Below are 14,253 nucleotides of genomic sequence, written 5' to 3'. Positions count from 1 at the left end.
AAATCCTTTAGGCACTGGCTTTCACCTCTGGTCTTACTCCAGCAGAAAGCTATGACAATCACAGTTGGTATTTATAGAGTACCTTACTTTCTAGACCTTGATACTAAGTCTGCATAACATTATCACTGAACCTTCCTCACCTACAGCACTCCTGGCTCCCCAGAGAGGCTCCAGAATTTCTACCCCTAATTTACACACAAGGAAGCAATGTTTATAGGGAAAAGTACCTGGGCTGGAATGTGAACAAAGGGTAGACTCCACGTCACTAGGTGTCCCTTCTCCAACCCCAAGAAGGCTAATGGGACACAGAATTCAATCGTTCCAAAACTCCAGCTGTTTAATAACAAATGCTTCCTCACCCTCACCCCATCACAGCAGCAGGAAAATCACCAGTCCAACCTTGGAGGGAGGGGTGCGCTGCAGAAAACCAGAGAACAGGGAGCAACTGGTGAGGGGCTGGTCCTGCCCCCCATGTCACGGATTCCTGGGAGCATCAAGTTGGGCTGGGCACAAAGGCCTCTCCTCTGCCCAGCCACCAGCAGGGAGCTCCATCCAAGGGAGGCTGGGGATCCAGCCAGAGAGCTTGAGAGGAAGCCAGGGCTGGCAGGGGGAGGAAGGGGATGAAAAGAGAAGAGACTCTGGTCTGCCACCAAGCCTGGGTCCTCTGGCCTGCCTGTGCCAAGTCCAACTGCCAGGAGCGGGCCTCGCCCATCAAGAGGCTGCCACCACTCACACGGGCCTGGCCTTCTTGGCTTTCTTCTGAGACCTCACAGCGTCGTCGTGGGCTTTCCGCTTCGCTGCCAATTTGGTGGCCTGTGAGGAGGAAAAGGGGATCAAGCTGTGATTGTAGGGTACTTCTCCTACTCAAGGCCATCCCTTAAAAGCAGAGCTTCCACAGAAACTAAAAAAGCAAATTACCAGGAGAAAAAACAATTATTTGAACTACCTCAGGTCATTAAACATGCCTTTACCTTTGCCTTTATGACTCTATTATGTTATGGGCCCACAGCAAGTTAGTAGGATCCCACGTTCTTAGAGCCAGAGGCAACTGCCCCATTTACCCTTCTCCTTGGGAAAGCTGAGTGCCAATCAAACCTTCACCAGGCTGCTGGGGAGGTGTCAACCTGGAACAGTAGTCTTTTCGCCTGGGGAACATTTGGCAATACCTACTACAAAACACACATAGGCCTCTCAACCTGGCAATGACATGCCTAAGAATTTACCCTGCAGAGACTTCAAAGGGATGTGCTCAAGGATATTTTCTAAGAATGCCTCAAAATGAAAAACAATCCAATCCTATTGGCAGGTAACAGGCCACTTGTATAAGCTACAAAAGGGATGGAATCAGCACAGAGGAGAGCAAGCTGGCCCCAGAGTTCACATGTGCAGCCACAAATGGTGGCCATACCTGGAGTCTCAGGCAGATGGCAGGGACTCACCTCTCGGATTTTGCGCCTCTTGCCAAACATGATCTTGTTATAAAGATACTTCTCCCGCTTCTTCATCATCATGATGGCCAGGCGCTTGGCTTCATTCTCCTCCTCCTGGGCCAGCCGCTGCTTGTCCTCCAGCTTCACAGTGCCTGCCATCACTCTGGGCTTCTGGGGACACAGGGTCAACACTTGCGGATGCCCCACCCCCACCAGTCCCCTGGCTCTTGCCCTTCTGGCCCAGGGCTGGTACCAAAGATGGCCAGTGGAGCTGCTTTCCAGACTGTACCCCCAGTCAGCTTCCCAGTACCTTCCCCTCCATCCTCTCCTCCTCCAGGGCTGTCAGTCGGGCCTCTTCTTCCTTTTCTGAACCGGCCTCCACATCTTCTTCCTCCTCCTCTTCGTTTTCTCCCCCTTCATCACCATCACTATCATTGTCTTCCTCTTCATCCTTCTCTTCAGATTCATCCATACTTCCTGTAAATAACCAACGACTTCTGAGCCTGCTCTTCTCCTTGCAGGGTGAGAACTGGGGCCAGGCACCACATTCCTCAGCCACGAAGACATTCCAGAGACAGTGCAGGGCTGCCCCAACCACAGTTCCTTCCGGCACCTCTCCCCACAGCCCCCAACACCTTCAGAGGAAACTCAAGGCGCCTCCTCCTGAGCTCTGCCACCTCCTATATAAATACTGATGACAACTTCCAGACCACTCGTCCTCAGTTACTCTCAACATCAACAGGTGATCATAGAATACAAACGTTGCCTTCTCCTAAGCCTTACTCCAAAGGTAGGCTTAAAGGGCTTTATGCCCCTGCTGCCCACTCTCAGGAGTCTGCTTTCTTCGTAGCCAAGAAGGGAAACAACCAGGTGGGGCCGAGGCCAAAACCAGCCTGGAGGCACCCATCCACCCCATCGCCTGGCCCACTCACCTGGGTGCTCTCCCCGCTGCAGGGCCAGCAGCTTCAGCTTCTCAGGAGGGATGTAATCTCCTTCCTTCTCTGATACGAAGGGTGAGAGGTGTGGAGGCAACTGCACTCCAGGGAAGTAGTCCGCCACGGGGAGGAGGAGCCGGGCATTTACACAGTCAAACACCCACTGGGGCTGCACATAATACCTGGTGGTGGAGACAGGTCATGGAAGCAACCTGAAGCCCCACTGCATCTGCGCTTGAGACAGACCTCTACACCCAGAAACCCAAACAGGAGAAGGAAGATGAGAGCCTTGGGGGCTTACCTGCCAATAACAGGTGTCTGTTGCCCAGGCCGGTCCACAATCTGGTGGGTGATGCAGGAGTCTGTGACATCATATGTGGCCCCAATGCACAGAGACTTGTCCCAGGACACATCCCCCCCAAAACTCCTACAGGCACAGGAAGAGCCCACAGGAGTATTCAGTATGAAGTGGCTGTCCTGGGACCCACTGGCCCACGAGCTCACCCTCCCGGGACACTCCTGTCCCCACCCCACACCAGGATCAGCCCTGTCGTCACGCTAACATATCCAGTGCCAGCCCAGTGGAGGCCTGCCCTAAGCTGGTGAGAAAGTGGTGCCAGCTGCCCTCTGACAAGTGCCTGCCACATACTCCAGAGCGAGCCAAGCACTCTCCAAGCCCACACAGGTGAATCTGCACAAGCGCCCTGAGGGGTGGATACTGACACCACCCTGATATTACTGTCGGGCATCTGGGGCAGGACGCAGCCCAGAGTGTGGCAGAGCCAATGCCATCAGCTTCCCACCTGATGACAAAAGCCAGGGCCTCGCGGGGCACCTCACGGTTCAGGAAGAACTTCAGGCCCTCAAAGAGCTTCTTGTGCTTTTCCTGTGCCTCCAGCTCCTTCCTGCGGTCCTCCTCCTGTGCCGTCATCTCCTGCCACAAAAGGGGCCATGGCACCATCAAACCTGCCCATACCCGCACTGGAGGGCAGAGGGTGGAGATGGTCCTCAGCTTCCATCTAGGTCCCTCAGTCCCAATGCCCGCCACTACCCCAGCACGCAGTCCTCACCCCATCAGCAGGAAACTCGTCCACCTCGGCCTCCTCCTCCACAGGCACTACCATGCGGGCCAGACTGGCACCGAGGGCCGCCAGTTTCTATAGGAAAGAAGCAGGGCTGTTGCTTGCAGGTGGGAGATCTTGTCTGGGTGCACGGTCAGGGTGGAGAAGGTGGAGCAGCAACAGTTCTGGGACATCAGTGGGCTTGCGTTGCAAGGGCAATCCCCGAGCCCACTCATCTAGCCATGCACAGTCCCACCCCCAGGCCAGGACCCACCCTTCTGAGGGGATGCAAGGCCAGTGCTCTGGAAGCCTCTCTTACCTCCATAGAGCTCTCAGAGTCCAAGGCATAGGTGTCCTCACTGGCCTTCACCTCTGCATGGGCCTGACCCTCCAGCTGCAAGGCAGGGGGAAGATCAGAGGGAAAAGATGCCACAGCCCCTTACATCCATGCGGGGAGAAGGGCCACAGCCCCTGCACACTGAGAAAGACCCAGGCTGGGACCCTACCTTGGGCGGGTAGTGCAGGTTGATCGACTGGTAGAGGCGGAAGTTGACGAAGCCCAGTAGGGTGGTGTAGAACTCGGTGAAGGTGGCCATGACCCTGTAGTCAACATCTGTTGGGTGCTGGGGGGCACACAAGACCCGTTGGCAGTGCAGGTGCAGGTACAGGGGAAAGACAGCACGGACAACCCACATGGGGCAGGGGACTCCAGCCTGCCTGAAGCTCTACCATGGTAGCTCTGCCTTCAGAGCTCTGTTCCATGAGAAGGAGCCATGTGGCATGTCCTACCCAGGAGCATTTTGGCTGAGACTCTGGACAGGGGTCCCAAAGGTTAGGGGCATCCTGAGGTCAGTCCAAATCCCTGAGCCAGAAAGGGGGAGATGAAAAGGAGAAAAGGGAAAGTTCTGTCATGCCGCTCCCAGGACTGGATGGAGCTCCCCTGCCCCTGCCCAAGCTCCCCAATCATCCTATAAATCCCAGCTCAGACCAGACTTCGGTCACAGAGGTGGCCTTCCAGGGCCAGTCGGGTCACAGCTCATTCCTATGCATCAGTCATCCCATAATCTTCATTAAATGTCTTCTCCAGGCCTAGGCTGCTAGCCTCCCAGAGCCCCACCCCATCGCCAGTCCAGCTGGGAGAGGCGGCCCTGCAGCAAGCAGTCTGTCACCCTGGGTGGACAGAACTCAGCATCCTCAAGCCTTGGCAGGAGGGATGGAGACTCAATTCAGCAACTCAGCCCCAGCCCCAAGCCAGAGACAAAGGTACAACTTAAGGATCCAAGATAGGGTGGAACAGCTGCCTGGCTCAGCCCCAGGAAGCTCTGGAGAAATGGTGGGAGAAAAGCTGCTTGCTTGGGGCAAAGGCACACAGCTACCCTCAAGAGCAGCCAACCCAGCAAGTAGGGAACATCAAAGGACTCATCTTTGCCCTTGAGGAGTTGATAAAGCAAAATACAGAAAGGATCTGAAAGCCAGAAAAACAGCCTCGTCTCTTGAGCAGCACTGCCCCCAACAACCCGGGAGGCTAGCCCAGCTCTGCTGACCTCTGGGACCTGGATGGCAGGATATACCCAGCAATGTCAAAGTTAGTAGTGATCACAACGTCCCTTTTTATGCTGGCCATGCCTGTGACTTTGAGGATGCAGGGACCAAGAGGTACCCCACCTGTCCCCCTACTCACACCTCCATCTTTCCAAGAGCATCTGAGGACAACTCCATTCTGAACCGCATAGTGCTGAGCAGGGTCCCTCCAACCCCCCCCTCCTACCCTACTGCCTGCCTGGGTCGTACTTTGAAGAGCCCAGCACTGGCTGCTCAGGGAAAGAGGACACAAGGGCCTTAGCTATGACCCAGGACTGGTCCCCCATTCTCCTGCTGAGAGGAAGTAGCAGTAAGCTGGCAGGGAGGAAGGAGGAATGGGCAGTCTGTTCCCTTCCCCCAGGGTCAGCTGTGTGGAGGCTGGCCTCCACAGGGCCCTATTCACTACCCACAGGACATACAAAGACCAGTCTGAGCAGCACGGGGGTGGGACATCAGAGAGAAGGAAGGAGAGAGAGGGCCAGAGAGGAAGGAAGCATGGCAGGAAGACAGGAAGGAAGGAGGAGGACAGAAGGGAAGGAACAAGGAAGAGGGAAGGGCCAAAGGCTTTGGCACACAAGTGCCTTGAAGAGTGGGAAGAGGGGATTGCCGAGGACCAAGCTACCTCTTACCCACAGACTGCAGCCTACCCCCAAACACCTCTACTGCCCTGTGGTCAGAGTGGGTTCTGGCCTCGGACCCCTGCCAACCCAGAGAAAAGGGAAGGGGCCCAGACCCCCAGCTCAACCTGGAGCACCTGATAACTTGGCGGGTGAACACACTGTCCAGCCAGGCTGGTGCATTTGCTGCTCAAAGCACAGGCAGGAAACTGGGTCAAATGCAGGCCCACAAGATGACAAGTCAGGCAGAGGGACAGCCTGGCCGAGACTGTGGAGGGGAATAGAGGCTAATGCTGTCCCACGAGGAGGCAAAACCAGGATTTCTCTCTGTGGATCCCTGCCAAAAATTCCCAGTTTAAACCAAAATAAATAAGTAGTACCATGTGCTAAAACCTTCTCATGTGCTCATCCTCCTCCATCTCTCCCAGTCCCCCCAGCCCTGGGTAGCGGTCAGGGGAAGCTGAGGAGTTACGCAAAGCAGCCTGGCCAAGGTCTGGCAGCCACTAGCGGTAGAGTGAGATGATGACCCCATGGGTCTGAGGGTAGGGTTAGGCTCATCCAAGCCTTGGCAGTTGCTCACTGTTCACTCAGCAACCCCAAAGGGCCAGGCACCAGGCACTTTGAAAGATTTTATTTTTTCTTAAATCCTCAGGACAAGGCTTAGAAAGTGGAAGCACATCAACTGAGGCACAGAGAGATGCAGGAACATGTCCAAGGTCACCCAGCTGGAGGATGCTGGAGACAGGCTGACTCCAGTTCTTACTATGATGCTGTGCAGTACACTCCTCACCCCACATCCCAGCCCCGGCCACACGCAGGAACCCAGCACATGCTGGACTATGCAGGACAACAAAATCCCCCACTCTGCCCAAGTCCTCATCTCTGTGTAGGAGCCAGAGAAGGAGCAATGGCCCAGCACAGGCCCCTGCCTTCCCCATGAGCATACTCACGTCATGGGAGAAGGCATACGGTGTGATCCACACGATGGGCTGCCCCAGCACTTCAGCCTGGTAGTAAATGCCTTTGATGGACAGGAAGACCTATGGGGAGAGACAGTGTGGTGAAAAGGGCAGGCAAAGGAGGGAGCTGGGCGGTCCCCCCTTCCCCAGGAGGCCCTGGGCTTACCTTGCGCAGGGCACGGGCAGCAATGACATAGTGCATAAACTCCACAGTGAGCCGGCGGCACAGATGAATGGTCTGCACGTGGCACTTGCCAGTCCGTGGGAAGGTGGAGAAGAGGAAGCACATGGAGAGGGCGTCGTCCAGGTCCCGTAGAGCGTCTATGAATGTGGGGTACCTGCAGGACCAAGAGGACAGTGCCCAGAGGCTTGGTCAGTCTGGGTTTCAAGGGGGACCCTGAATCCCTTGCCCACCCTGTTAGTCACCCCAGAGGCCCTATTCCCAATCAGGCTTTGCCACTCTCATCTCCTGACCACAAAGTTGGGCAAAGCCCAGGGGCCTGGCAGTGCCAGCTTCTCTATAGCCTTGGGAGGAACCATGGAATGAGGAAATGCCCACTTAGCTCTGAGGATCAGAGAAATCCCAATGGAGGTTCTGAAGACACCCACTGCTCACCAGTCTCTGCCTGGACCCATTTCTATTTGTGGCCAAAGAGGGTAGACCGAGTCAGTGGCTCGCTAACTCTTTTTCAAGGTGGAAACTGCAGTTCAAAACAAACATATCTGGATGTCCAAAACAGAAAGCAGAAAAATGTGATGCTGACCTAGTGGACCAAGGGGGAGGGTGGGGCCTGCCCACACTCAGCAGCACTTACAGCTTGGCCCAGCCACAGGTCACCAGAGTGGGTTATGTCTTGTGCCTCACCACCCAGACCTCTAAGTTTGCAGAACCAATTAGAACCAGATGATAAAAATGCTGGAATTTTTTCAGTCCTGGGGCAGGAAAAGTCAGAGCAAGAAAGTGCCTCCAGGAATCCTGTGGTAAATTAGGAAGCTGACGAGAATGAGCCATCCATGGCGGTGGAGGATCCACTACTGCACATCTGCCCTGCTGAGGGATGGGGGCCTGGGTCATGGAGAGGACACTGGAGTACACGTAAGGACACCTGGATGCGTCCCAGCTGTGACCCAGAATGGGTCACTTTGCCTCACACAACCCTAGTGATATCATTTGGAAAATGACATTGTTGGAACAGACTATTGGTTTAAAACTGGGCTCCTGCAGCTCCCTGGAAACACTTGGGGACAAGTGGACAGACAGGGCCTCAGGTCTCCCTCCCCCAGCCAGAGTGGTTGTCAGGGCCTCTGGCACCCTAACTGCCTTCCAGGAAGTTTTCTTTTGAAGAAAGGGTTCTGCTGCTTCAAAGAGGAACTCTGAAAGCCACGAGACCAGAAGTGGCCATAGTCCTTCCAGGGGAACACTCCTTGCAATGCCTCAGGAGGAACCTGCCAGTCTTCGAACCATACCAAGATGGAAGAAAGGCTGCAGGGGCCTCTCCAAAGACAACAGGAAGAGAGGCATCTGGTTTTCTTGTGTGGAGGTGGGAACCTCAACTGGCCCCCTCTGGTGCCTCAAAGTTTTCCTCTCTACACCTTATTGACAAACCCACCAATCCAGGGCCTTTGTAGAAATAGCACCTGAGCCGCCTGCTTTTTTTTTTTTAAACGGATGGCTAAGGAAATGGGGGTGGCACACACTTGGAACACCACAACCACACAGCCACCTGGTGTGGGCATGAATCCAGACACTTGATTTTTTGTGTGTGTAATTTTACATTTGCTCCACACAACAGCTGTGTGTCACAGGCAGGACAGGAGCTATCGTCTCTCTCTGAGAGAACTTGCTCAGAGCAGGAACTGTTCTCAGGCCACCCAGGCTGCAGAGCTATGGTGAGGACACATGTTGGGCTCCTAAGCCAGGGCTCTTCCCATGCTAGCCCGTGGCTGGCCTGACTCAATGAGCCAAGTCCATCCGGCCTGGAACTAAGTGTTCCCAGGCCATCAGCCCCCAAGAGAAAGCAGACATTCACTAGCCCAGAATTTCAGAACCTTACCACTACTGACAATTTGGGCCAGGTTGTTCTGTGTGGTGGGGACTGTTTAGCAGCATCCCTGACCTTTACCCATTAAACACCAGTAAGACTCCTCCCCTGCCCCCCAAGCCCAAGTCACAAGAACCACAAGTGCCTCCAGACATTGCCAAATGTCTCCTAGGGGCCAAAACTGCTTGGTTAAGAACCACTGACTTTGCCAATGGATGAGTGGGACTGCTGAGTAGGCTGGGCAAAAAACACTTAAGATCAGAGGCAGCCAGCCATGTCTGCCAGGTGTGACCATGTGCCTGGTATGCACTCCCAGAACTCTGGCTCTCAATCACCACAGGGCCTATACACCTGCTGTTTCCTCTGCTTTGACCAGGCTTCCTTTGGTTGGCTGAAACATCTGCCCCCAAAGACTTATCTGACAAACCTGTAACTAACATATGTCCCCCAGATCCCTTTACACTGTTAGCATCCCACATGGCTCTTGCTGTGACTTGCAATCATTATAGCAATTTGTTTGTTTGGTTTTTTTTTTTTTTTGGTCAGCTTCCTCCAAAAGGATGCCAGCAACATAAGCAGGGTCCTCATCTTAATCCCAGTGCTTGGACTGAGTCCCCAACTCACCGCTCCTTGACAATGTGATCAAGTTTGTAGTTTGGTTTGTTGTCCTTCAGACGCTCTACTGTGTTCCACTCACTCTTCCCATAGGCCTTCCGGAGCTTCCGGACGAACACCTGGGTGAGAAGATCACTGATGCTGGGACCAAAGGCTCCTGGAGACCCCTCTTTCATCAAAGAGGGATGCATGGGGCAGGAGGACTCTCAAGGCCTTCTGAAGCTGACCACAGCTGTCTGATTGTGCCATCTGACCCCCTCAAGCCCAGGATGTATAAAACAGCAAACTCCAAAAAACATCAAAACTGACCCACACTGATAATCAGAGCCAGCTTGCTGGACCCATGATGGATGACCAGAGATAACCACTTAGAAGGCGGACTCCTCACATTTACATGAAAACATATTTTCAGCTCTATTTTCCAACTGAGGCCAAGTGACTCGCCAGCAAAGCAGCTCAGGGCCAGGAAGGCTGGCCTTCATTCTCAGCACCAGTCTGCACGGGCATGAAGCAAGCCACGGGCCCACATATGGGGCTAGGTCACACAGGAAAATGCAGCTGAGGCCAGGCATGGGCCCAGAAGGTCCTCCAAGCCAACTGATTTCTTCCCTATAAGTACTTTTGGTCAGGGCTGCCCTTGGTACTCTTCAAAGGCTCTAAAGCTGCCTCTGCTAGTGTCGTGAACAGCAGCTCCAAGACAGCCATTTTCCACAAGACGGCCAGCAGCAGGCGCTGGCCAGTCTCCTGTAGCCACCAGGCGGCGCCTCACCCTTCCTAGCACAGGGCCTCAGCCTGGTCCTGCAGCTCAGTGAAGGCTTCAGTAACAGTAGTCTACTCTCAATTACCTGCATTTGGTCTATGAAGTTTCTACTTTCCCTGTGGCATTTAAGCATTTAATAGTTTCTATTCGTGGAATAAAAAGCTTGGTCTCCTGGGAGCAATTCCAGAACGAATTCGAAAAGCAATGGTTTCTTTGGGCAAAGAAGAATACACAAAAAAGCTCCTCAAATAGTACCACCTTTGCTTCAAAGGCAATATATTTATTCTTCCAAAAGACCCAGGGGAAAGGTACAACAGGTAAAGCATTAATCATTTGCCAGGTTCTGTGCAAATGATTTCCACACATGTGATCTCATTTGGTTAATCCTCAAGACATTCCTTTGAGGTAGAATTACTTCACCCTTCCATAGGCTTGCTCAGAGAGGTTAAACAATCTGCCCAAGGTCACGGGTGGTGGGTCACAGAGCAGTGATGGACCCCATCCAGACACTAGAGCCTAGGCCTTACCTTGTACTCCCGGAACTTGTTGACAATAGGTTCGTGGAGGAGGAACTTGATGTCTTTGAGAAGGTAAAAAGTTCGGGCTGCTGTGGAGCCCTTGTTAACCTTCTTCTTATGTTTGGGTTCATGGGGATAAATGCCCTTCAGGATGCACAGCCGCCTGGAAGATAAAAATTATTCCTTCTGTAGGTAAATGTACTAAGCACTGGCCACATCAGGCCAGCAAAACAGCAGTGAACAATGAAAATGGGGGCCTTTCCCTTAGAGAATTCACATCTTAGTGCAGGATCTGACAATCCCAAGTTCCCCCAAAACCACCTAATGTAGACTGTCACAAGCACCAGAAAGGAAACAATCAGAATGCTAACAGGGGCCAGATGGCAGGTATCCTTTTTTCACAAAGGGAGTCAGAAAAGGCCTTGCTGAGAAACTCACACTTCAGCCATATAAAAGGTAGAGGGAAAGGCATCCTAGGAAGGACAGAGGCTGTAGGAGCGAAAAGTGCTGTGTGACTAAAAGCGGGCCATGTGGCAGGGCCCACAGGCTGTGGAAAGATATGATTTGACTCTATGAGGAGTTGAGAACCCCTAGCTGCAGGATCAGGGGTCTCTTCTGCCAGAATGGAGGGAATGGGTGACAAAGACCCAGCCAGAGAGTAGCAATGCCTTGTACCAGTGGACCCATTCTGATGATTAAGGGTGGCATGACCCATTCTCCAGCTTCCCTAGAGACCACACCTGGCAAAGCACAGCTCACTTACAGCAAAGCCAGATGAGGAAGAGAATGAGAAATGTCAGAATTCTGGACAGAGTTTGTGGTGGCACAGGGAAGATAGGGATGTGGCTGAGTTTTCACCGTTACTGAGCATGATTCATTGCTCAGGAACCCCCGTGGCCCCCTTATGCCACTCCTCTCCAACCTCACCTGAAGTCGGCCAGACTCAGCTGCAGCTTCTTTCGGGCTTTGTTTCGGGTGATGTAGTTGGTGGCAGAGCCTCGTTCATACTTGGGGAGAAAAAAACCCAAGTGACCAATAGCAATGATTGCAGTGATGGCATCAATCTCTGGGCATGCCTCATGCTAGGGGCAACTATCACTGTGCATAACCAGCTGATAGGCTTCTGGGACAGGAAATGCTATAGGGAGGGAGTCCACCCACCTGAACAAGCTCTCCTGTACTGTCCTTGCAGTACTCAGCATAAAGGACACACACATCTGCATGATGTTGGGGACCATGAGGTTGCTATGGATCAGGTGCTATACCAAAAGCACTTAGTAGTGGCTCTAAGTATTGGCTACTTTGATCAGCAATTATTTAATCCTCACAACAACCATGGCTTGTGTCCAGGTCACACAGATTTTTAAAGGCTGGGATTCAAATGTAGGTCTGAGTCCTGAGCCTCAGTGCCTAATCCCCTAAACTGGTTTTTTCAACTTTTTCACTATAACCAACCCTTACCACCAGAAGGTTTTTTAGACCTCCCCCTTAATCATCCCCTCTCACAGCCCCACGAAATGTTAATACTACAGACATACCAAAGATCTGTTTAATGTGGTCTTTTAGAGGGCCACAAACCATGGAAATATCTAAGATACCTTCAACGAATTTTTGTTCGTTTGGGGGTGATATCTGGTTGAAAATGCATGCCCTAAGCTAAAAAACCTCTCCCCTCCATCATTCATTCACTTAACAGAAAATAAGAGGATCTCTACTATGTTCCAAATATTAAGCAAGATGCTATGAGGGCAAGGAAGACAAAAAAGGCCTGGTCTCTACCTGCCCCTAAGGAGCATACTGTCTGATGCAATCATGTGGATGTCTGTTATGCCAAGATGCTGCCTCATGCTCATATCTCTGTATTCCTGATAAAGAGTAGCAGTTCAAGGTACCAAGCATGTCCTTTCCAAACAAGATCATCCTCTGCAGCAAAACAGCAGGGACCTGACGGCCAGGTCCAGCTCTAAAGAGATAAACCTATAGCCCCTCAAGAGGTTTATGATCACCCCCCATCATAAAACACACCTTCATTTATTCTTTCCAGACATTGTCCACTGGGGATACAAAGATGAGCTTCAGACTGTCTCAGAAAGTTGGGTTTAAAAGTGTTTTCCATTACATATATGTCTGTCATTATGCTTATCCTTTTAAATAGCAAGTGGATAAATGGTTCTCAACTGGGATGATTTTACTCCCTGGGTGTGTGTGAGATGGAGGGAAGGGAATTAGGCATTTTGGGTTGTTGAGTGGCACTGGCATCTAGTGTGTAAGAAGTCAGGATGATACTAAACATCCTACAATGCACAGGACAGGTCTTTCCACAACAAAGCATTATGTGGCTCAAAATGGTTGTGAAACCCAGCTTTGACAACTGTCGTGACTTGTTTACATATCTGCACCTGTGCTGCAAGGAAAAATTTTCTATCTTAAATCTTTGTGATTCTAAACACTAGCACTTACTGGTTGTTCAACAGTGTATTGGGTTAAATATAAACAGGCAACAGAAACTTTCAATCTGAAGAAAACACAAGACAACTACATCTTCCTCACCTTCATCCCTTCCCCCATCTTTTCATACCACTAAGGTGATTCTCCATACGGCAACAAGAAACCCTTGAAAAACTGTATCGTGGTACTTTCCCTTTAGCTGAGTTGTACTGCACTTGGAATAAAATCCAAGCTCCTCACTGTGGCTCACAGGCCTTATACATCTGGTCCCTGTCTAACCTCAACCTCACCAAACGCCATTCTTCCCTTCCCTTGGTTTACTATACCCTAAGCCATCTTGACGTCTTAATTCCTCGCGCACAGAAAGCTTTTCCCACCTAAGGGTCTTGGCACTGAGTTTCCCCCGCCAGGTTTGCTCGCTAAGCACTCCCATGGCCCAGAACCCACGTGAGATCTTCTGAACTTTCTGATTGCGGCTTAAATGTTGAATAGGAGAGACCTTCCAAGACAACACCAACTAAAGTAAGTAGCTTTTTCTATCCACCAGCCTTATCTTTCACATCACATTTAACAATCTGTGATCGTTTTGTTGGGTGTCCACATCCATTTGTTTACGTTTCCCTCTCCAATGTCAAGGGCAAGTCTAACAGAAAAGAGAATAACAAGTTTTGGAAATGATAAACTTGACCTAACGATAAACTTCTCATAATGTTTTTTACTGTTTCAGTAAACAGTTGCCTTTCGACCGGGGCTGCATTTGGGGTGCTTGGCAACCCCAACTTTGTTTTACAGCCCTACTCTAAGGTTCTTTCCTGAACTTCATCGGACGAATAGCCGTCCTCGCCTATTCTCGGACCCCATCTCGTGGCTGTTTCTCATTGCGCTGATCCCAGTCGTTTCTGTACGCATGAAGGGCTGAGGCCGGGAAAGGCGCAGTCCCCTGGCTCCGTCGCTCCCACCTCCCACCCCCCGCCCCCCGCCCCCCAACGCCACCCCGCCTGGTCATATGCCCCACTTACCTTCTTCTTCTCTAGGCCTCCCATTGCTCCACGCTGAAGGGTCTACTAGCGCCCCGTGGGCAGACGGCGCCACTTCCTCCCGCAACGTGCCCCGCTTAGGGCCCCGAGGCCCCTACGCCGCGGGTCTGCGCGGGCTGCCCGATGAGGTGCCTGAGCGAGTCTGGGGAATTATTTGACTTTCCTCCTCGAAATTTACTACTGAACTTTCTGGAAAAAAAATTCACTGAGACCTCTATTTAGAGTTATTTTCCATCTATGGACCTATTTT

General features: G+C 52.0%; 1 protein-coding gene across 2 annotated transcripts; it reads right to left on the bottom strand.

Moving 5' to 3' along the window:
* Window positions 1–311: 311 nt before the first annotated feature.
* On the bottom strand, window positions 312–14,119 carry PES1 (pescadillo ribosomal biogenesis factor 1). Of its 2 annotated transcripts, none has more exons than XM_047827541.1 (15): window positions 13,986–14,119; window positions 11,446–11,525; window positions 10,528–10,681; window positions 9,250–9,359; window positions 6,750–6,921; window positions 6,575–6,664; window positions 3,933–4,049; window positions 3,746–3,820; window positions 3,436–3,522; window positions 3,169–3,299; window positions 2,667–2,792; window positions 2,363–2,547; window positions 1,741–1,907; window positions 1,440–1,598; window positions 312–813 (listed from the first exon to the last, which is right to left on the bottom strand). In XM_047827541.1, the coding sequence occupies exons 1-15, from the start codon at window positions 14,007–14,009 to the stop codon at window positions 730–732; spliced, it is 1,761 nt and encodes a 586-aa protein (XP_047683497.1). In that variant the 5' UTR covers window positions 14,010–14,119; the 3' UTR covers window positions 312–729. The 2 variants fall into 2 exon arrangements, with proteins under 2 accessions (XP_047683497.1, XP_047683496.1); XM_047827540.1 differs by having other exon boundaries at window positions 1,440–1,601; window positions 13,986–14,118.
* Between the last annotated feature and the right edge of the window lie 134 nt (window positions 14,120–14,253).

Source organism: Prionailurus viverrinus, chromosome D3 (genome assembly GCF_022837055.1).
Source record: "Prionailurus viverrinus isolate Anna chromosome D3, UM_Priviv_1.0, whole genome shotgun sequence".
NCBI classification, from domain to species: Eukaryota; Metazoa; Chordata; class Mammalia; order Carnivora; family Felidae; genus Prionailurus; species Prionailurus viverrinus.
Note: the sequence above shows the minus strand (reverse complement) of the source record. Positions and strands in the feature narration are given on the sequence as shown.

Coding starts and splice junctions, on each gene's coding strand:
- PES1 (XM_047827540.1), bottom strand. CDS start 14,009: ATGGGAGGCCTAGAGAAGAAGAAG. Junction 6,922..9,249: donor GATCACATTGTCAAGGAGCG/GTGAGTTGGGGA, acceptor TTGGTCCTGCAG/GTACCCCACATTCATAGACG. Junction 814..1,439: donor AGAGGCGCAAAATCCGAGAG/GTGAGTCCCTGC, acceptor TCCTCCTCACAG/GCCACCAAATTGGCAGCGAA.